The following is a 24,446-nucleotide window of genomic DNA, read 5'->3' as shown; positions in this document are numbered from 1 at the left end:
TAATGTCCGGAGATCGGTATCCGAATGAAGAATTACAAGAGGCAGGAAGAAGATTCTTGCTTCTCCTCTTGAACATCTTCTTTTTCCGCAAACGTGAACAAAACCAATGTAATTATGCTTGAGCGAACATCGTATTCATTCATAAAAAATGTAATACATATTAATGATGTAATATTTAAGACATCTCAAAAAAAATCAACCACTTTCTGTCGCGACTTTCTACATATAATGCTTTTCTTGACTTTTATAAAAATTTATTTTTTAGATTCCAGACGTTATCGTATTAACGAGAGACTTATTTACATAATCATAATTATTGCCTGTCAAAATTATTATTAAAAAAACTGTTAAAGATAAATTACTCTTTAACATTCACAAATGTGCATAAAATTATGCTTTAAGGTAATGTACAGCGAATACATTCAAATGCTATGCATGATTCAAATATGAAGTAATGATAGTCACTATCGGGATAGCAATTTTGCGTAATGGACGGTAACACCGTGTGAACACACGCCAATGTTAGCGGCGGCGAATCACAAACACACATTGATTCTATACAACATGGAAGAAACTCTCTAAAAAGAACTCCATATAAAAATAAGCAGAACCAGATCGATATATAATCTGTCTCAAGAGCGACTGATTTGGAAATTCACTTGCGTGATAAAGAAGGTCAGAATTATTTATTTCTCTTGGAATGATTCTCTCGCGCGTCTAACATTATATACTGATCTAATCCTTTTCTGGACAGTTAAAAATTGTGTAAGGATTCGATTGTGTAACAGTAATAAATATGCATGCTTCTGTAATACTCAACTGTTCTTAATGCAAGGTTCTTCTCTAACGGTAATTTTTTTTAATTGTAAGAAATACAATTTTTTAGATATTTTTTTTTTTTGAAATTTTCTTGCGAATAAAAAAGTTCTTCTCAAAAGATTTTTATTTTTATGTAGCATTATCGTATGCCTTTTGAGATACTCTCTACATTAGCAATAATCAGGAAGCTCTTCTCTTTCATTATTTTTTTACAATAGATACATTGAAATTTCATTATATTATTTTTATGGCATGCGGGAAAAAAATAAATATTGCTGTTTTAAACCTCAAACATAAAAAAAAAAATATAAACCTGCAGTTAAATAAATGTTATCGGCTATTTTTCTCAACATTCGGGTGACTTTTAGACGATTTTCATCGTGTACGCGGGACACTCGAGATCGAGGCCGGTCCGATTCCAAACGTGGATCTCCTGTCTGTACAATTATCTTCGCGCTCTACTGCTGAGGCGGTAAAAGGTCGTCGTTGATGCAATCGACCACGATATACTCTGCAGAGTACGCGGTTAGATTACGGAGTATTGGCCAATTGCCAGAGCTCAATTAACGCTTTTTAGTTTTACAAGTATTTAGCAGCCGCATGTAACATCAAGTGGCGTATGGATTATTGTTTAAATATGAATCGTTGATTCTCTTGCGCGGAAGCTTGACCCTACGTATGTTCATCGTTATACTTATATAAACACACATATTTATATGTGAAAACTGTGCGAAGAGAGTTGACAGTTATAACGTTGTTTACGCTTTTCATAAGTACAGAGAGTATCACTCTTACTTAGATATGTTAAGTAATTCTTCTATAAAAAAATAAAAGAGGAAGAGTATAAAAGAGAAAGTAATTTATATAAAGATTTTTTGAATTTCAATTTTTATGCATGGTGGACACAGCAGGAACATACATCGTTCTTAATAAAGCTTGTAAATAATTTTTCACTTAGCGTTCTCGTGTTCTTTGCACTCGTCGCGTGCTAAGGAGACTAAAAGGTTAAAGCTACTAACCGGCTATTACAGTTACAGGTATAATGATTTTTAGAATCAAGGATTATGATTTACATTCCTGTTGATTATAGAGATATTACTAGCTTCAACTAGGGTTTTATTGACGAGATGTATATTGCCTGACAATAATTCATTCCATTTTCTTAGCGAAATAAACGTAAGAGTAAGATATTATATTCAACATAATTATATTTATTCTATATCAAGTATTTAAAGTATTTAAAGTATTTTAGCATTTAAAGTATTTTGACAGTGGGAGGGGATTGACGGCGTAGGCTTACTAACTGTTATTGTTTTGATACGCTGTCATGTTGTTATCTTGTTGTTATTTGTACGGCGAAGCTCGAGCAATTTTTCCAAGCAATTATTACAATTTGCGATTAATATTTTATAAACATATATTATTATCTTTTAGCAGCAGAGTCATGGCGAGTAAAGATAACGCAATGTTTCTAATCGAACAAAAATTGTAGTTTCGTGATCATAATCTTTTCAATATAAATGTTTTCAAACTTACGGTCATTAAATTTGTCAAAAAAATTGCTGTAGTAAATTGCATTAATTTCTCTCTATAAAATTGTATTAAAATTCGTATTGAGATATTTATTTTCTTCTTAGAAAAATATGGAATTATTAAAAGTTTACGTGTATATATCCGACTTCGTAAATTATTACGACATTTGAAATTAATTTCAGGCGTCTATATGATAGAGCTGCATCAAATAAAATCAATCTTCCGGGTGCATTTATATAACCGGAGCAGGAACGCATATCCAAACATTAATGACGATAATACGAAGGTTCAATTATGCGCCCAAAAGGTATATTTTGCGATGGACCGCGTGCCATTTCTCCGACGAACGTGATACCAAACGCTTTCACCGCGCTTATGCATACCGATTCGGATCGCTGCCTCTTTTTAGCACTGATGACAGTGTGTTACCGAATCTCGAAGGATTCAGAGAAAAAGAAAAGAAATAATAGTAGAGGTCACGCGCGCGGATGAGGTAACGGTGCAAGATGAGCGATTAACTCGTAATCCCAGAATCATTCTTTCTCGATCACTTTCGTCGAATACCAATTGCTAAATGATTCTTGTCTACTTTACGTATCGAGAGGATAAAATGAATCTATTCTATATGTTAAAGCATTCTCTTGGTTCCTTGATTATATCTCGCAAACAAGTTATTTCTCATATTAAGGTGTACGCCATCGTATTTAGCGCCGAATATGTCAGTATCATTCTTGGCATAGGTACGATCATCCAGGGCTGGGCATTCACGTCTTTTAACACATGGGAAACAATTCGAATGCTCAATTTTGCTCAATACAAATCAACGGAGAAAGCTAGTATAATAATATCGTAATAATAAAGAAAGAATATATATAAAAATGATTATAATGTATGATTTCTGAAATTGTTTTGGAGAGAGGAGAAAATTTTTTATAATTTAAAATATGATATTAAAAAAGTATTATTAATGAATTCATGATTTCTATAGAAATAAAAAATAGATGAATATGTAAACAATTAAATTTTTGAATTATTATTAAATCTCAAAAGTTTTAATTTCGGTTTCAGTTTTTATTTTATAATTGAAAATTGATTTTTTTATAATGCCATTAATACCCTTCCCAATTTAAACTCAGAAGAGCATATTGCATAATTTTCCCAATTTTATGAAATTAAACAATTTTTCTCATCTCAATAATCAAATAAAAAGTCTCGCTATGCTCGTCGAGAAATAAATCAAAACCGATTTCATTTCAATAATGAAATTAAGAGGCTGCCGAGAAGAGCAAGCATCATTTCGTTCTCCTTGGAATGATTGAGAAAAAAAAAAAAGAAGAAAAATCTTTCCGTGCACATCCTGTGGCATTATCCTCGGCCGCGTCATAATTTATGCGAACAATAACGACGCGCGATGATCCCGGCGTCACTCCCATCGATCATCCCGGTGTCTGCTGAAGACGTCAGTGGAGGAGGTTGCATGTCTCGCTGCAGTGCCGAGGCAGCATCCGCCGCTGACTCGAACGCTGAAACGAACGAGCCGCGATGCACTTCTAAAATAGAGGCCTATTATATGGTCGATGAAGCACCGCGCGCGAGACTTTCTCCCCCAATTCCTCTGCATTCCGTCGTGGATCGCGCTCGTTAACTCTACGATCCCGTCTCCGCGGATGCTCGCCGACTGAATACTCCTCTCTGGTTTATCTCTAAGAGGCAGAGAAGCCGGGTATATCCGCGACCGCACCGCTTTAATGGAAAGTATGTCAACCGTTCGCGCGCGAAGAGAAGAGGATGAGTCGCGCGATCAGATTAACCGATAATCATATCGGCGAGAATCTTTGTTGTGGCGATAGAGAGCAGTCATGCGTGTCCCGTCTAAGCGCGAGCTGTCATCGCGAGGGTGTCGAAGGGTGACGGCGAGGGTCCCTGGATCAACCTGCAATTATTTATCTTATATCTCGCGATATAGCTGCTTCAGGAGACAAAAAACAGTTTCGTCATTCGTAACACGTGCTCCGATGATGATACATTATTTTATTATAAAATAGGTCAATTAACTTTCTCGTACAGATTAATTAAAATATGAATATCTTTTTAAGAATATATATTTTTATATATTTTTATACAAGTCTATATAAGAGAAGTTTTTATCTTTATTTGTATTTCGGAAAATTTAGCTTTTTTGGAGAAAATAAAGAATTACATTTTATTTTTACTCAATCGATTTTAGGCTTTAATAAAAATTTGATGCTCGGATGTCAAGAAAGCATTAAATACTGAAAATTTATAACTTGTATGTGAATGTGATATAAGTCTTGTATTTAACATTTATTATAAGCGCACAAATTACAAATATTCATTAAAGAATCTAGTCGAGAGACAATGAGAACTTTCTAGCTCATTCTCTGTAAAATGAGTTTGAAGAAGTTAGACGTATGAAAAGATAAGTACAATACTATATTCAGTAGACCCGCGAAACGCGCACACGCAATCACAATGATTTAAGATCCTCGGTTAATCTTATGGTGACGTTTTACACGACGTTCACGCGATTTACGCCGCTACCGTATCATTTGTTACGGGGTACATTCCTAGGAATAGCCCGTGTCTATTCATCAAGTTTATTAGCGATTATTCGCAGCTACTGATGAGCTTCTCTAAGAAGCGAAAAAAAAAGGCATCGCAAACTTTTACTCTCATCGTCCGTGGGTATCGCGAAATAATCCTGCCGGATTATCCCGCGATACGACAAAGAGCCGCGCGTAATCACACGAGATGATCGACTGATTCTATGACGAATTATACTTATATCATCGCTGGCATGCAATCGCGCAGCTTGGAATTTCTCTCATTAAGTCACATGTCTAATATTATGGAATTCGAATCGTCATAACGCCGACACTTGGAGCTCGCGCGCGCGCGCGCGTTACGATAATCGATAATTGCCGTTGTCGTAACCCCCGAGGGGGGAAAGTGAAATCATATGTTTGCACTGTATGCACTGTATGGAGGAGCGCAGAGCGCGTTATTATCGTATCCGAGAGCGTGCCGTTATGCCGCCGATTGATCGCCCTGTCGGGCGTTCGCGTTTGCCGTACATCTCCGTTCCGTAAGACAGGTTTGCCATTACGAACGCGATACATACAGGAATTTATTTTATGCGCCTGGGGTATCAGGAGCTATCGCCTCTTTTACGAGCCTTTTGTTCCTTAATGACGATCGGCGGCAATATGACGCGTGACTACGCAATCGCGCAATGTATGCAATGTACCTGTTGGATAAAAAAATTAAGTTTTTGCAGTTTCCGGAAAAATCGAGATTGCAATTTCATCTTTTCACCTTCCATCTACGAATTTTTGTAAAATATCGCAATTTTGTAATAATCGATATCCAATCATCGGGAAAATAATAGAGTTTGTAAGGAAATTTGTACAAGGGATATATACGTAAAAGTATGTACATCAAAGAGATGTCGGATTTTCTTCAAGTTCTTTATTATTTACCTCAAATAACGTCTTTATTTAAGATATTTCGTGTTGAATTTATTTATATAATTTTTAAACATACATAGACACATAGGAACTATAAAATAGAATTTATAAACTTAATCAAAAACTACGAAATACATATGTATATAAATTAAGGTTGGTTTAAAAAAAAAACTTTTGTTGTTGAAGGTTTCTTTCATATATTTTATGCTTCTTAGAAACAGAATAAAATAAAATCAAGCATTTTTAATAATCAAGACTACAATAATCTGTACAAAACATTTTTTTCATCGACCGTTTTTTTTTCCCAAGCTCTTTAATTATAACATAAATATTCAAGGATTAATAAAGACTAGTCGCAATGAAATTCGAAAGCTAATCGATACAAACGCTGCCTTTTACTCTTAATAATAGTGATTTATCGTGCGCGTCGACGTATGTGCGTGTAGATACTCGTAATGAGTTCGTGATCTTTGTAATATCCAGATAAGTCGCGGCGATCATCGTTCCCGATTAATATTCGCAGAATCTTGCATTTCATCGGCCATAATTATATCGTTTGTATGTAATGCGTCATACGCGTGCGGAAATAAATAAATAAAATAGATCTCAATGCAAAGATCTGATTTATCTACGTAATCGCTTTAATAAATATTGCATAGTATTTAATATATATATATATATATATATATATATATAATACATAATACATAATATATAATATATAATAATACATATTTACATTTCATGAAATGCTACAATTTCCACAATTAAATTCAACGTTAAATTTATTATCTTGTTCTATAATCGAAGCAAACTCAATTCGACGTTATTTCATTTCAATCATCGTGCTTCATTGGGAGGAGTAAACTTTTAGTTGAATGCATAATTTTGATTGCGCGTCGGTAAATCGATAAATCGCCACGCTGAACGTTCCGACGTTGTTCCGGTTACATTTCTCAAAATAATTCGACGATAATCGTTCGACTGCGATTCGTGATTCCGATGTACCCGAAAGTTCATTACGCCATATGACGCAATCTGTTCGTTTGTGTCTATCGTAATCGGCGCGCATTAAACGCGAATTCGATGAAAATGAACTTTTACAGATCGACGATCACGCGCGAATCGCTTAACTATCAGTGGAACGATTTGTTCGCTCACCGTTGAATTTTTCACATTTGATCGCGAATGAATGGTCCATGTAACAGATCAGATAATAAGCAATTGAGCAAACCGCGGCATGATAGTCATTAAAAGACCATTAGCCCGCGCACTCTTCATAACTGCCGATGAGAGATTTTCCCCATTCGAGTATCATCGCTGATCGATGTCGCCAGCAGTTACGCTACGGCTCTTTTTATTTTCTTTCTTTTTACATTTTAAAGTTTTCAAAGAATCTTTTGTATAGCTTTTGAGATGCATTATGGCTTTTTTAAAATCATCTCTAACGCGAAATAGTCAAAGCTAATTTTGTGACTACTGAGACTTCGAAAAAAAAAAGTATTTATATTGTTAACATTTATTTATTTCAAACATAAATCCCGAATAAAATCTCTTTTTTTATTGCATTTTACAAGATTTTTCATTTTGAAACAAGTTGTTTGTTATTTTTTTTTTAAATCATTGTTTAAAAATAATAAAAATATTTTTCTCTTATAAATATTTTTATTACGATTTATCGATCTGGTTCATATATTTTCAGATAAAACATAAAAATCAGATTGTTTATGACGATAAAATTTCATTAATGACAATAAAATTTAAATTGATTAAATTGATATATATTACAATATGAGAAGAGCGGAAATTAAAAAAGATTATATTTGAAATAAATTATTGTTAGACTTAATTAGTGAATCCGTGTGTAATTAATAATTGTAAAAAATAAATTTTTTTAGAAGTCTTTTTAATATCAATGTTATCCAACTCTGTGATTAAACATTCTATCAAGCACCTGCTAAGGAAAAATCGAGTCTGCATTCATCGACGTATGTAATAAATGACTATTATTAAGAGTAAGAGCGCGAGCGTTTGCATCGATTAGTCTTGCGCGTTTCATCACGATTAGGGAAGCATCCCTCATTAACCTTTGAATATTCGTCTTATTGCGGGCTTTGATGAAATAGTAATTTAAACGCGAATGATCATCTTAATAAAAGAATCTATGGACGAATAAGAGTGTGTTTTATGAGAGTATTATAAGAAACTATGCCGATAAAGCTCTTGTATAATTACATCGCTATCTAAAGTATGAAAAGACCAACGCACACATTTAAAATCGCCGGATCTGATTTGAGTCTAAAATGCGCCATTTTCTGAGCTGGATAGAGCCAGGATCAATAATGGCTTGTCTTGATAAGAATGGGATTGCGCCCTCCAGAAAAGAGGGAGTGAAAAACGAGCTGCACAAGCGTGTTCCTTCTTTGTTAAGTCCGAGCTACACGTTTGGTCGTCGTCGCTTGCGCCAATCGATATTGATTCTTGCCATCACACATTACCATGTGTACGCGATTCCACGTTTAACAGGCGAGCATAATATCCTTTCAGACTCGCGACCATCGCGCGCGAATCATTGACTCCTGCAAATTTTTCTCCGTATGTTAAGTGCCTGTCGATGCGTTTTTTCCTCTCGCGCCGTCGACTTGAACGATGATTTCTGCTCGAGAGCCTCACGTAAGACACTTAGTCACGCTCGCAAGGCTGATACATCGATCGAGCCGAAAGGTTTGTCCCAGTTTCGCAAAGATCGGATCATGCGATCGTCTCTGTGCATCCGCTGAGATGCATCGAGAATTCTCGCGCTTTCTTCTGTCATCGGCTCCCGTCTAATGTAACGGAGAAAGTATTCTGTCGTAATATCAGCTTCGTATGGATGCCTTCTTTTATGTTCCTGGTAAGTTAGGTCTAGAGGCGCCGAGTTACCTGGAGCATTTATTATCGCGAGCGTGCTTTGCATTATGGGGAGAAAGAATTACGCTGAAAACTCCGCGATCGGGATAGTCACGTGCTTATAGCGTGGATCGACACAATTCTATAGTCTAGGAAGAGATTCGCAGTCGGATGATATACAGGGTCACACAGTTCGATCACGGCAATAAGTAATTTACATGAGCAAACAAGCTCGGGTCAAACATCTGTCAGATTCATCGTGAAATCCATCGTAGGTCAAGTTGGGTCATTATGGTAAAATGATCTTTCATAAAATGCGAGAGCAATCTTACCGAATCTTATCGAATTAAAAGCATTCAATATTTTGAAGACATATATTAAGTTAGCATTTCACGGATATATCATTAGCTTTATTTAAAAGTAATTAAAACAAAGAATTCTTATTATATAATAAATTTTTTTATTAATAAATTTTTATTAATAAAATATATATATATAATCATTTGTATATTTTTATGTGTGTTCTTATGTAATATTATATTAGTCAACTATTATTTTTAATTATATATTTAAACGTGCTTATAAATGCTATACTTTTCTTACTTTTGTATCAAGCTTCTCGTTCTCGGGTCATGACCCGTATTAAGAAACACGATTAAAGTGTGAATCAAATCTCTGGTCGATTTGGGCCGCACGTCGAGCGGCTGACCGACGCCGAAAGGTATAAGTAACATTTTGCTCAATCTCCGTTATTATTCAACCGATAAACAAAATCTTCTTCCCGATCACTCTTCATGACGACCGTTCTTCAAGCGGATTTAATCTGCCAACCTGTTTGTAATAAGTTCTGCATGTGCAGTCTATTGTGGTATGTATGACAATGCGTCGCATTGTTCGCGGAAGTTAAATTATCGCTTTCGACAATGCGTCTATTGCGTATTAATGTACCGCGATTGACCCTGACAATGACGGTTATTGAACTCCTGCAAACCGGTTGCGCGACGGTTTAGCGTGACACGCATTGATTGAAACCCGTTTGGCCTTTCCCGATCCGCTTCATTACAATTATTACTTGCTATTGTAAAGTTTCTGACTGGAATATCAAAATAATTGTTCTACATTTATATATGCCAGTTTCATATTATCTCACCTTAAATTATGAATTGTCATTTGCGATAAAATTTTCGTAACATGAAAAGCATTTTTTTGTAATAAAATTGAAAAAAAAAAAACTTTTTGAATTACAATAAAATAATATCAAATTTTTAAGGAGAGATGGCTTTCCAAATTCGTTAAAAATTTGTATTGAAGAGCATTTGCATCGCTCGCGCGCGCGCGCGCGTACAGTTTTATTTGACATGAAATTTGACAGCTCAAAGAGCATTGATCTTATAACGACGCCATGAGGCAAATGTTTAATTCGTGATTTGAAAAATTTATGGATGAAAAATGCATTGCTTTAACTGAACATCCCGTAATACATGATCATTTGTGCAATTTACAATCTACAGAAATTGCACAAATCGTCTTGCGATATTGGCTGCACCATCTGCTGCTGTTTTTCGTCCTATTTCTCGTGACAGCCAGTTTCATCGTCCCTATCGTATCACAGAGATGCAATAATGCATCTCGGTAGTTGAAGAGCTGACAAATTTCGTCATCGCCGCGTCGGCGGTGTACCCCATCGAGCGATACCTTGTATAAGGTATACGCGCGTGTGTCCCGAGGCGACGAACAAATTGCAAAAAAGATTACACATTTTGAGTGTGCACGCGGTTATTATGCAAAAGGAGAATATTAATTTTTAAAAGTACAATTTACCATTAACGTACATCGCACAATTGCACGATAATATTTTTCACTTTAAGCTCGACAACCACTTGCGCGCAATGATATTCTCGTTTAAATTCTCTTCTTCACAAAGCTGAGAGAAGCATGTATTTCCTTATTGTAATGTAATTTATATACGTTTATCACTGGTAAAAGTAAAAGTGATTTGTGTTTAAATTAATTTAATATGTAAAACTCTATTTCCCCATAAGAATATTTTAAATGTATTTTATTTATTTTTAATGTAATTATTTAACGCGATGCTACAGAATATTTCAATATTTCTTACAGAGTAACAAATTGTTAGTTTGTAAAACTAATGTATCGCATGAATTGCGTCTAAAATCTTCTCTATCTGATACAATCATCTTTGAATAGAATTCGCTCAATTCGTTAGTTATTCCCATTATGCATAGGTGAGCTCAATTACATGCGCTAATTAACTACACATACGGTAATGACGGTTAAGAGGAGAACGACAGTAGAGATGCGGTATATATGTACTTTGCCGCAACGAAAATAGTCAATGCTATGACGGAATCGGCACCAAAGCTGCAAAAGGTCACGCTGTAAATCAGATCTGTTAACAGGTGATCCGTCACTATCGCCGTTCGAATGGTCTACTTTTCGAGCGGGATAGTCCGCGTGCCATTCAAGGTTGACTTGCGTCATGGACCGGCAATTTCCAGATGGAGAGCATGTGCGGCGCCTTCTCATTAATTTTCACATTTTTCGCACGATCGTTCGCGTTTCACTAAATAAGAGCGAGACATCCGCGGATACATATATTCGCGAGACCTTCGTAACGCGCTGACGAAACATAATTCGCGTTTCGTACCGGATTCATACATTATGTATTCACAAAGTGATTCATAATGTATTACATTTTCAATCTGCATCGCGTTTTTATCTTGTAATATTTTTATTAATTCTTAACGCAACAGGAAAAAGATTTACTTGACGCGCATTATTAGGAAATATGTCAATAATAGATTTTCTGATAAACTTGAATTTAATATTGCTTAGAAAATATTTGATATGAAAGCGCATACTTATTTAATATTAATAATTATGTAGCATTAATAGTTGCTAAACTTTCTTTCAATTAATGTTATAAGCGAATTTGATAGTCTTTTATCTCTATAATTCTTTCCAACTATAAAAAGTTATTTTTATGGTATTGAAACAACTAATAAAGTAATTTATCATTTAATTAGTATTAAATTTATCGTTTAATTGATGTTAATTGATATTGAAATTGGCGATACATTTTGTGGCCATGATTCGAAATTTTATAATTTCTAGTTTTTGTTATCAAATCGTTTATAACGTAGACTTGCTGCAATATGCAGTACATTTGCAACGCAGCAATGCACACAAATTACGTTTCTAATTTGCCCGCATTGTTAATTAGCCATTGACCTTTGTTATCTCGCTGGAAGGTATGTGTACGCCAGACCAAAGTTTAATTGGTCCTGCATATAACTCCTTTCATTACAAACTTGATTATACGGGCGATAACACTAAAACCAGTGGAATGACTGTTCTATCTGAAAGATGTACCGATTACATGACTATCGCATCTAGTATTTTCATCCGCATATTTTCATCCGCACCTGACACCCGCGCACGATGATTAAGTGTCATTTTTTTTTCTCTCTCGACGCGTCACGTCAGCGCTGTAACAATCCGACGAGAACGATGTGAATAGCAGGATGAGGCATTTCGTACGACCCAGTTACCTATGTCAGACAATTTAAGAACGCGTGAACGAACCGCAGAGTACGGTTCTCGCAACGTTTATCTAATGTAACGTCACTGCCTTGGGAATTCGCAAAATCATTTGCCCGCGTCGAATGACTCTCGGCCCGTCCCGTCAGAAGACAAGAGCCTCGCTCGCTCGTTGCGAAATACACGCAACTATAAATCGCGAAACGATGATCGCACGTAGGCCGCGTATACGAATTTATGTAACCTCCCCCCCCGACGCGCGAACAAATTGAGATGACTAATTATAGTAATGAGGGGGAAAGGGAAAGGCAATATGTAGTAACGCGTGTATTACTCGTCTTGTGTGCATTTCAGTAACCCGCGGGACCTATACTGAATAGAGACAGCATAATTCTTGCAAAGATGTTTCCTTTATTTCGCGCATAAAATATACATAATGGCATCCCACGTAGGAGTCTCAAACCATTGTTATAAAAATATAGATATATATGTATATATAATTATATGTCATGCGATGCTTAATTATATATGACAAGGGTACATTTTTTTCTTCAAAAAGAATCAAATTCTCACTGTTATGTTATTCTTGGAGTAATTAATTAATAATGTATAGTTTTAATACACACTATCTTATCAGATAATTATTGAAAAATTTATAATAAAAATTTATAAATTTATAAATAAAATAAAATTTATAAATTTATAAATAATTATTGCGCATTTTTTACAATTGATAAAAATTGGAAAGAGATAAAAAAGACTATCAAATTTCTGTCATAATTCACTTATAATATTGTAACGCTTCCGCTTTAAAATATTCTTGAGTTTTCTTATCTGACATTCTCATAAAAAATACGCACTTGTTACATTTAAATATATTATAAGCCATTTATAAATTATTCGCTAAGATATGCGTGCTTCTTATGTATATATAATCCTACAATAATATATACTTGCAGATTATATTAACAAAATAAATCATTATAAATATAATTTATTCGTTTTATCATCAAGAATTTTGTGATAGATATGTATAACGATAAATATATTTATAAGTGTGTTAAAATTGTGTTATTATGACACTTTCTATAAGGCGAAATTGCCTTAAAGTATGAAACTATACATTTGATTTCACGTGTTTGATTGCATTATTATATTTAATCAATTCTTATTTTTCACACCGTACAAAATCTGAATATCGATGACATCCGCATGACGTCCGATTCAGCTCTTTTGATAGTAAAATCGTATAAATTGTAAGATTTATATTTTTATTAAAGCTGAATAAATAAATATATATCGCCATTTATAATACTTAAAGCTTCATGTATTCTACGTTAATGTCCTGTTAGTTTTGATATACATTGATCGATAAAATCTGTGGCAGTAATAATAATAATATTAACAATATTATCATTTTTAACTAATACTAAACATTACTAATATTAATAATAATCTCTAATAATAATGCCAATGTTTTTGCTTTCATATAAGAATATAAAAGAATATAAAATTTATAGATTATTAATTACATGATAACAATCGAAAAGAATCAAAAACAATTAATATTTTTAGACATGGTTATTAAGATTTGATCGGACAACGATGAATACATTCAGCCTACATATATATCTTAATATTATTTAGAATTTTATCATAAGGTTTCCGCGTTAAAATACATGTTTTTATATTAATCGTGACACATTGTTGTTTATTCTTAATAATAATAAATAAATAGAATTTTGAATATAATCTATTAAAGAGAATCATGTATTAAAGTTGAATCGTTTTAAATTTATAAAGACACAATTTATAAACTTTTTTACATAGCTTTTTTTCACATTCTGTTAATAATTAATAAAGTAATACAAATATGCCTAAATTTTGTAATTACTAGTAAGATATAAAAAATATATGAAATATGTATATAATATATAAATATATTTTACTAATAAAATTAATTGAGAATAAACGATATGAATCTTTAATTGAAAATGGAAACCTTAAGATAAAATGAAAACCTTAAGAAAACGCCTAAGTAGAATTAAATTCCCTATATGTTAATGTGAATGCAATACGAATAATCAATACCTAGATTACGCAGACAAAACTGTACGCTCGTATTTACACATTTCATCCAGCATTAACAACGGTGGGAATCGCCGTCAAATATTGCCTGGAAGTTTAGCTTCATAATTATCCAATCCGCGGCGGTAAGTACTCACGATCTGGCTTCGGAGGGCCTTGCGGCGGAAATGGTGAACTCGTCCCGATGCCTGGTCCAGTAGGTCCGCTTGGCCCACTTGGAAACGATGGCCCACTTGGTCTACCACTGGGATATCCGCCTGGTCCACTAGGTCCTTGTGGACGACCACCTGGTGTACCTGGACCTGGATAGCCCTGCGGTCGAGTGGGTCCTTGAGGCTGGCCATTTTGATATCCTGGAGATGGTCCGCTTGGTCCCGGGTAACCACCAGGACCACTGGGTCCTTGCGGTCTCGTCGGAGGTCCACTAGGACCAGAAGGTCCCTGAGGTCTTCCGGGATAGCCTGTTCCACCTGGTCCTTGAGGCACTTGAGGTCCTGATGGTCCTGCTGGTGGACTTAAATATGCGGGTCCTGGGCGACCAGAGGGACCTTGTGGTCCTGGCCCTCCAGGTCGCCCTGGAAAACCGCTTGGACCTTGTGGGCCTGTTGGTTCTTGAGGACCGCTTGGATAACCGCCTGGCCCAGTTGGTCCTGATGGACCTGAAGGTCCTCCTGGATACCTACCTGGTCCTGATGGCCCTGAAGGTCCTCCTGGATATGTTCCTGGTCCGGACGGGCCTTGGGGTCTTCCCGGATATCCGCTTGGTTTTGATGGGCCCTGAGGTTCTTCTGGATATTCACCTGGTCTTGAGGGACCTTGAGGTTTTTCACCAGGTCGTTGTGGGCCTCCCGGATAACCACCTGGACCAGGAGGAGTACTTGGACCACTTGGACCACTAGGAGCGCCTGGACCTCCCGGGTATGTAGTGGGTCCAGAAGGCCTTGAAGGTCCTTCAATACCAGGTCTTTGACCAGGTGTTCCCATTATAGTATAGTCGTAAAGATTTTCGTTCAAATAATAAAAATTTTGTGCGGAGTTGCAATCAAATTGATTCCACCATACACAGACAAAGAATTGCTGATGAAAGATTGTTCCATTCGGACAAAGAAAATCGTAGGTTTTATTATTGGCACATATATGGAAAACTTGGCACTGAGCTTCCACGTCAGCGTAATAACCAGGGAATTGTTGCGCATCGCAACGGAAACCAGTTTCCGGAATTTCACTGTATATAGGATAATCGCGACCAGGTTCGCCTGGAATAGCTGAGTAATCACCTTCATCATATGTTCCCTCTTCACCATGGGTATATTCCCCAGGTCCTCCATGTTCTCCAGGTCCTACTGGACGGCCAGCACTCGGTCCACCTGGAAATCCTCCTGGTCCTTGTGGACCTGGTCCACTTGGAAATCCTCCTGGTCTTTGTGGACCTGGTCCACTTGGAAATCCTCCTGGTCTTTGTGGACCTGGGCCACTTGGAAATGCTCCTGGTCCTTGTGCCCCTGGACCTTGTGGCCCTGGGGCACCTGGATAACCACTCGGTCCTTGCGGACTTGGGCCACTTGGGTAGCCTCCTGGTCTTTGCGAGGTTGGGCCACTTGGGTAGCCGCCTGGTCTCTGTCCTCCTGGTTTAGCACTAGGATAACCGCCGCCAGGTGTTTCACCTGGACCTTGCTGACCTCCAGGCCCTGTAGGGCCACTCGGCCCTGGATAACCACTTGGTCCTTGAGGACTTGGACCACCGCCAGGTCTCTGAGCACCTCCTGGATAGCCAGCGCTTGGTCCTCCACCAGGATATTCACCTCTTTGGCCACCAGGCTTTTGCATTCCACTGGGATAACCTCCAGGAGTTTGACCGCTGGGATATCCTTCGCTTGGTCCTTGTCCACCTGGTCGTGCACTAGGATATCCGCTAGGTCTTTGTCCACCTGGAAAACCGCCTGGTGCTTGACCACTAGGCCTGCTACCAGGATATCCAGTACTTGGCCCTGTTGGAAATCCTCCTGGTCGTGCACCCGGTCCGGTTGGTGCACCTGGCTCGCCAGATGGATACCCACCTGTTCCTGGACCAGGTCTGCCTGTTGGTTCACCACTCGGAAATGGAATGGAGGGGCGTACACTAGGATATCCACCAGAAGGCCCTTGGCTAGATGGAAATCCAGGTTGTTGCCCACCTGGTTGTGTACCGCTTGGACGTCCGCCTGGAAATCCTGAAGGTCCTGATGGACCAGATGGATAACCGCTCGGTCTTCCTGGTTCTCCGGGTCCTCCAGATATACCTGGACCAGATGGGTATCTACCAGGCGTACCTGGAAATCCTCCTCCTGGTTTTGCGCCAGGACCTCCTCCTGGAGGACCACCTGGTACAAGCGCATTTGTTGGTCTGGGATAATTATATCCCTCGTCAGCCTATAATGATAAACATATAAGAGACATATATTAAGTCAAAGAATGAGAAAAATAAGAATAAAATATTTTAAAAAAAATGTTATTAGTTGTGCGTAATTTTCAAGATAAAATATTTCAAAAATTATAAAATCTTCTAAAAAATAAAAAATTATAATATCTACCTAATTAATCAATTAAGTTAAAGTTAAAATCACGTTTAAAAAGAACAAATAAAAAGAGAATTAAATTCTTTATACATTTATACAAATTTTATTCGAATAGAAAATTAAAATAGTATTATTGGAAGATTTATTAATTTAAAATTGTATGGGAAGGCATAATTGCATATGCTAAAATTAAATAATATTTTATTAAAAATATAATTGAAATATTGATGCTATAAATAATATTTTATTCACTCAATATATTGTGTTCTCTGTTTTATGTACATTTATTATATTTTAATGTCATGTAATATTTTTTTCATCTATTGAAGTCATGATACGCTTGATTAAGTATATCAGCTTTATAAATTCTGACATCGCTAGAATCATGCTCGTAAAAAGATTAAAAGGAGCATCTTCATATTCTCGATTATTGTGATTCTTGCGAAGTTACAACAATATAGTCACGACCGATTAATATCAGAGTGTTTAAACTTGCGCAACCGAAAATGTTATTTCGCAATGTGGAAGAAAAAACGAATGAAATATATTGATCACAAAAAATTAAAATGGATCGCATATAATTTAGACGAATTTTAATGCCTTACATTTTTCGATAATGATGAAGAAAAGTGAAAACATATAAAATAGAAAGGAAATAGCTTGAATTCATACACAAATTAAATAAATTAAGTATTACAATTTTTTTTTATCTAAAAAGTATTTTTATTTTAAATTGATTAATGACATAATATCTATTTAAGAGCGGAAGCAACTTACCAGAGCTGAACGAGCGACAGCCAGCAAGACTGAAACAGATATAAGCAAGACAGCATTATTTTCGGGCATACCTTGACAAATTGCATATTCTTTATATGACACAGTTATATATTACGAGAGCTCATTACAAATCCATCACGTAAAGAATTTTTATTATGACATAAATTATCTCGAACTCTAAAGGCTGTCGACGACGTCGCCAGTAACCGCTGCAATTCGTCGCAATGACGAGAGGTTGCGTGCAGGTCTCACAGAAGAGAAATGTGTCTTGAAAAATCTCTGACATAACTTCCCGTCTAATTAATTAAGGAGCATTGTCGAGCGCGCTTAGAGTGTAGGCGCGAAGAAGCTGAGTTCTTCGCACGCTTGGCGGTACGTAAATCGCGTAAAAGAGCGTAAATGAAGAGAGACAAATGCAAAGAGAAAAGAGAGAAAGAGAGAAGCGAGCAACACGAATGACGGGCTTCAGAAGTGCGTGTGGTGTTCCAGGAGATTGTAAAGACTCCTATTTTCGCAATGACACCGTCATGCTGGTCCGCGGATCACGCAAGCTACTACTTGTTAAGCAGATACAAAAGTCTGGTTCTTGGGCATACAAAGAGAGATCTAGATTAGAATCTCGAGCTCTGTGGAAGTTTAAAAAAATGAGATATTTTTGAATAAAAAAAAAAATAATCGTCAATTATATTGAAAATGATAAGAAAGAAAGAGTTATTCTTGAGTGCATTTTGCCTTGGACATTTTTACTTTTTAAATAAATCCTGATTATAAATTATAAGATACGCTTTATTAATGTATCGCTTAATCTCTTACAACATGTAACAGCACCAAGAATATAATTATTGAAGATAACTTCAATGAATGATGTAAAATATGGCAATAATATGCAAGGAAATAGAAAAGTGAATTATAAATATCTTGAGCCTTTTCTGTTATCGCGATGAATCGTTTATGATAAATAACTATAATTATGAAACGATTTTGAATATTGATACCCGCGGGGCCAACTTGACATTGATAAATTAAGATTTAATAGAGACTTTACTTTGACGTAGACTAATGTAACTTAGTAAATACGACTGACATGACCTCTCTACAGCTCAAATAATCACTGCCACAAGCGGATTATGAGTAATCTAAAAAATCATTTTGTGTCTTGTGTCTTTAATTGTTTGCTTTATTTTTCAAAATATTTTATGAATCCAAATATATTGAACTAGCTGTGAATTAACTGTGTGAATTATTGATATTATTTTTAATTAATAATTTGAATAATAAAGCGTATAATGTGATACAATTATTGTAAAATAAATTAAGTTTGAGCCAACAAATTAACTATCTCAATATAATATAATTTACGATCATATCTGTCATTTTTAGAGTCCAATCTCTCTCCTGTAATTTGTATTTTAATCTTTAAAAAATTACTAATAAAAGTTTTTTTTTGGAATCAATTATGTATAAATGCAAGCATAAATGAGGGAAATATTTCGTTTTAAAAGTTTCTTTTCATTAATTTTCAATTTTGTTGGATCACATAATTGGACCGTGAAATGATTAAAAGAAAAAGAAATATTTTATAATCATATGCAAACAGGAGAAAACCTTTTCTCATTTGTACATTTCATTATAAATAATTTTATAGACATTTCTCTTTTATCTTCATTAATTTTAATTTGCATAATTTGAGCAAAAGGCTATTTCAAGCAACAATATTGCCGTACCATTATTCGTACATCTTCCTGTTGCCGGTTGATAGCTTCGGTTTTGGTTACCTCGAAACAATGGGACGGAGATCAAGATGCAGCCCGAACCTCGCGTGATCTACGAAGATAATCCGAGCACGCGGTACTCGATGCATCGTTTGAGAGGATCTTTGACCGTTACGTGGTTACATTAGCGTTGCACGATCGCGTCAGAGTATTGACGTAACCTGCCTGAAGGGAACTCCACGGCGGAAATAGCTTAACCCGTCTTCGAGTATTTCTTCGTACCACAAATTTTTCTTATCTAATATTTTTATAAGAAAAATACTACATTTATTCTTAGATATAGCAGTGTACGTTAAAGCCTCTACTTTAATTATCTTCTGTTAGAAGCTGTCAATTTTTATGAATTAGTATGATTTATATATTAAATTAAAAATTTCTCGATGTCGATATTTATCATTCAATTTTAAAAAAACAGAAAAGTTTATCTTAATGTTTCAAATTAGTTTGTCTTTTTTATTTACTTCCCGAATGTTTGCCTTTTTAATATATTTTTTACAGTATTCATTTTTAAGATTTGTAAGAAAAGGGAAGGCGATAGCAATTGCTAACACGGTACGTTGCATACACTTGACCTTTATTTTAAGTGAGGATGATCGTAACCGTAAAGGGTGACCCCGTAATACGTAAAAGTGCGCTGGAACAATACCAGTCAGCGGCGCGCTGGCTTATCTCTAATTCGTTTTAATTAGAGGATGTTACGAAAAAATGTTTTAGACCTTGCGCGAAGGTGCTATCGAAATTTAAAACTCGTCTGGACCGTGATGGAAACCGGACGTTGAAAGCGTTATGAATTACGAGAATTGTGTGTTTCCATTTCTAATATTATCCGTCAAAGTAATCGTTTCAAGAAATAAAACTTTGCTAAAAAAATTTATTTGCATATTCTTATTATCATTTAATATGAGTTATTAATATAACAATATTAACGTTACATTTATTATTTCTTTATTTTTATAAAAGATTTAAAATCATGTATACAAAATTTAATAAAAAATAAATATTTTTGATTTATACAAAAATGAATGTCTTTTTCATAAAGAGCAGAATGTAGTTTCTGTTCTTCCATTATTATCAGAATATGTAAAATATCTTATTTAATTGAAATTGTTTTCATATTGTCACATTCGCGACTATCTCATAATCGTCCACACACGTACATTTTGCATACCTACTTTTCTACATTTTTAATGATTTACAGTTGTGCTACGTAGACAATATCTAAGCATTGCCAAAGAATGCCATAATGATTGCGTCACGTGTAATGGTGTGTATGAGAGCTTATATGGTATGATAATTCGATGAACGGAAGGTAAAGTTGGTATAAAATTGCTTAACAATTGCTTGGAAACTTTTCATCTCTTTCGATTATCGAGACGAAGGTTATACTTGACGTTGGGACACGTCACAAATTGCGAACTTTCTTTTCTCTATTCTCGACACTGCAATCTCTGCTAATCTTTCTGTTTTCTCCAGAGAAAAACTGAATTATACTGAATATTGCCGCCGTACCTTCTTGCATCGCTTTTTAGCTCATGTGTTTATTCAGTCATAGGATAACGTAACAGTTATTGAAGTTATATGAAATGATTATATGAGATGAAGCTATGTGATTAAATGAATTTAATATCCTAATCAATATCATCATTTTCTTCATCTTACCGATCCAGAACAAGCGTAGCCGCATGTTTGCTGGCGCAACCACCCTCAAATGGGTCAATCTGTAAAATAAATACAATCATCGATTAATTTATTCTATATCCAACTAGTACACATAAAAATGTTGAGAAAAATAATAAATTGTATTTAATCATTCGTAGCAATTTGTAAATTTTATGCCATACATATATATATGTTACAAGTAAACTGAGATATATCTTGTGGGGGGTATTCATGTAAAAATGTAATTTATTTATATGTTATATATGTATAATATTTCTATCAAAAATGTTGTATTATCAAAGTAATTTTTAATATCATTATATATATAATAAATAAAAAATAATAAAATTAAATCTTAATACTTTTGTATTACTTGTCAAGTTGTTCAATTTTTTATATAAAAATTAAACAACTATTGAAATAGAAAAAGAAAATAAAAACATCTAAAAAATTAAAATTTATAAATATTCTTTTCTATACGCGTATAGAGACAAACAAAGAGAGAAATTTTTATTTCGATATACCAATGCAATTTTAATAATATAACAATATTATCACAACAATACTAAAAATATTGGCCATTCATATTTTTCATGTTGTGAGTTTATATTTCACATATCGACTTTCAGAAGTATTTACGTCTTCCGCTACTATAACTCACGTCGCCTGTTTCTATATTCTGTATACGCGATCTTCAGGGGTTGATGTATTAAATGCTATATGTTTACAAGATAAAAGATACAAAAGATGGAACTTCAAAAGATACGCTCGAATGGAAATCACTGACCGTACTACTTTAACACATTACAATCGTTTCTCGTCCGATTCCTCTCATGTGCATTGCGCATGGAGGTTCGGAACCTTTGTCGGATCATTCGTGCGTGTTATCGGTGCCACGTTGAGATACGCGCACAGAGATAGGAAAAATGTAATACCGATCTCGGTATCCGGAGCGAACACTGATCCGAACTCGGATCCGAGAAAGGATCCAATTTGTGCGACAGACGCGCAAGAACTCGCGGAATCGGGGCGGGCAGGCAAAAACGCGATCGCCGTGTCTTAGGGGGATGAAATGGTGTCGTGTGCAGACTCACCCAACCGATCCGTACGTACAAAACACACCGCAGTGCTGAGGTAAGTCGAGACAGTGACTGATGGTGGAAGTAACTTCGTCGGCATATATATCCTTGGATAGCACCCCGTGTGCTGATACGCCCCCACCAGGGATGCTCCGGCGCTCATCCTTCGACCTCCTCCAGATTGAGCCCCCTTTTTTTCCTCCTGTTCCTCGGGATGCGAGGTGGGGAACCACGCGAAACCGCGAATAGCCATGGGATTGATCCTTTCGCGCGGGTCGTCTGTACTTCTGGAAATCATAAGAAAGACGAGAACGCCTCTTTGACCTTTCGCCCATCAAATTTTAAGAGAAGTGTATCATACAATTTTTATATTATGATGACTATGTAAGACTTGCTCAATCAATTTATGTACTCTAATAAAAAGAGAATCTAAATCTAGGATGAGACATCTTTTTTGTCGTTATTAATAATTATAAATAATTATTATAATAATTGTAATAAATTTTTATAATAATTTGTATAATAATTATTATAATAATTATTATAAAAATTCTATACAAAATTCTAGTAATAACTTACAAGACACATATATAGATATTTATTAAATATTTAATTAAGCATTTAATTTAAATTGTATAATACATATATTTTTATATATAATTATATAAGTAATTTATAATAAAGTATGAGAACCATGCCTAAAGTAAGAAAGCCGGATGTGATCTGGACCTCTTCGTATCCCCAATAATTATCTAAAGTAAATATTGGCAGGTTCGATCTGAAATAGCGGGGATGAATCTAGCGCGAGCTCATCACATCCATAAGCAGTACGCCATCCGTGGAACGACCTCACGACGTAAGTGACCCGCTGCGGGACCGAAGGGGGCCTCCTTTAGAGGGGGGTCCTGAACGGGGAATCTCGCGAAGATGGGCAGCTCGTGGGAGGCCGGGGTTAGTGAAAGTGAAATACTGCAAGTAGAGTAACGTCTACTGGAGTGCCGTGTATTTCACGTTGCTCTAACCGGCAGTGAGGATTATCGTGGAGAGAAGGAAAATCGAGAAGATCATGAGGATGTCTTTGCATCTCGATTCACTTATTTGCCTAGGATAAAAAAGATGCACGCCACTCGTGGTTATCTTGTAATTAGAGCTCAGCGAGAATTTACATTTTGCCTCTCTTTCATTAATAGAATTTTTTTGAAATGAGATTACCATTAAATATAAAACAAGAAATTTGTGAAAAAAATTTGTATCCGATTTTATTAGCAAATAATTCTTCAAACTAATGATCCTTTTTTATTATAATATAAAATATTCTATAAATTATAATTATAACAATTACGCATAATTATAACAATTATTTTAGCTTTTATTAAAATTATTAAAAATATATTTATAAATAAATATATTTATTAAAATATATAATTTTAATAAAAGCTAAAAATTATTGTGCGAAATAAAATACATATATATATTATTAACTTTTACAACAATATTTTAAAAAATTTTATTGCAATCCATAAATAATTGCTGAAATAATTAGATATTTAACACTATATAAGTATGATTGTTCTTACCTCTGAACTTTTGTCTCTCTAATCAAAGAAAGATGTGTTCCCTAATAAATAATACATGATATCGGAAAAACTGTAGAGAATAATACCCTTCGACATAGAAGAGATCACAAACGCTCTTGCAACGTAAAGAGTCTTTTGCTTTGTTTTCCATTCGAGATGTCGAGGCTATTCTCCAAGATATCATTAGAAGGACAGTAGAATAGATCGCATTAATTTTTTCAGACTTTGTAATGAGAAGAGAAAAGGGTAAATCAAATTTAATGGTAAATTTATTTAGAGCACTCGGCACAAAGTATGCCAAGAGTTTCCATCCGTAAATGAAAAACAAAATTAATTCAAAATTAAACATACAAATCTCTTAAGCAAGAACTAATTAGAAATGCTTTATATACTATTTATTTAAATAATATATAATAATTTAAAACAATTACCTTGTGTATGTATATGTATACATATGTATACATCTTGATGTTTATCTTCAATTTATTATTATCTTTTTGACGAATTTTTAAAAGACCTACTTCTATTCGGCTAATCTCTCATATGGCCTCCTCGCAGGATGACGTAGCGCGCTCCGTCGCCGTCAAAGGATCGAGCGCTTCGTTTCAGATTCATAATCACTCTGCATCATCGCATAATCATCATCGGA

At 35.2% G+C, this 24,446-nt stretch overlaps 1 protein-coding gene across 1 annotated transcript; it reads right to left on the bottom strand.

Annotated features, from left to right (window-relative positions):
- Positions 1-12,692: 12,692 nt before the first annotated feature.
- LOC126853594 (collagen alpha-1(I) chain-like) lies at positions 12,693-22,473 on the bottom strand. Its single transcript, XM_050599440.1, has 5 exons — positions 22,340-22,473; positions 22,236-22,292; positions 21,142-21,200; positions 17,711-17,739; positions 12,693-16,787 (listed from the first exon to the last, which is right to left on the bottom strand). The coding sequence occupies exons 1-5, from the start codon at positions 22,471-22,473 to the stop codon at positions 14,487-14,489; spliced, it is 2,580 nt and encodes an 859-aa protein (XP_050455397.1). The 3' UTR covers positions 12,693-14,486.
- Between the last annotated feature and the right edge of the window lie 1,973 nt (positions 22,474-24,446).

The sequence above is a fragment of the Cataglyphis hispanica genome, chromosome 12 (assembly GCF_021464435.1).
Source record: "Cataglyphis hispanica isolate Lineage 1 chromosome 12, ULB_Chis1_1.0, whole genome shotgun sequence".
Taxonomy (NCBI): Eukaryota; Metazoa; Arthropoda; class Insecta; order Hymenoptera; family Formicidae; genus Cataglyphis; species Cataglyphis hispanica.
The sequence above is the reverse complement of the archived record's forward strand: the minus strand, read 5'-3'. Positions and strand labels throughout refer to the sequence as shown.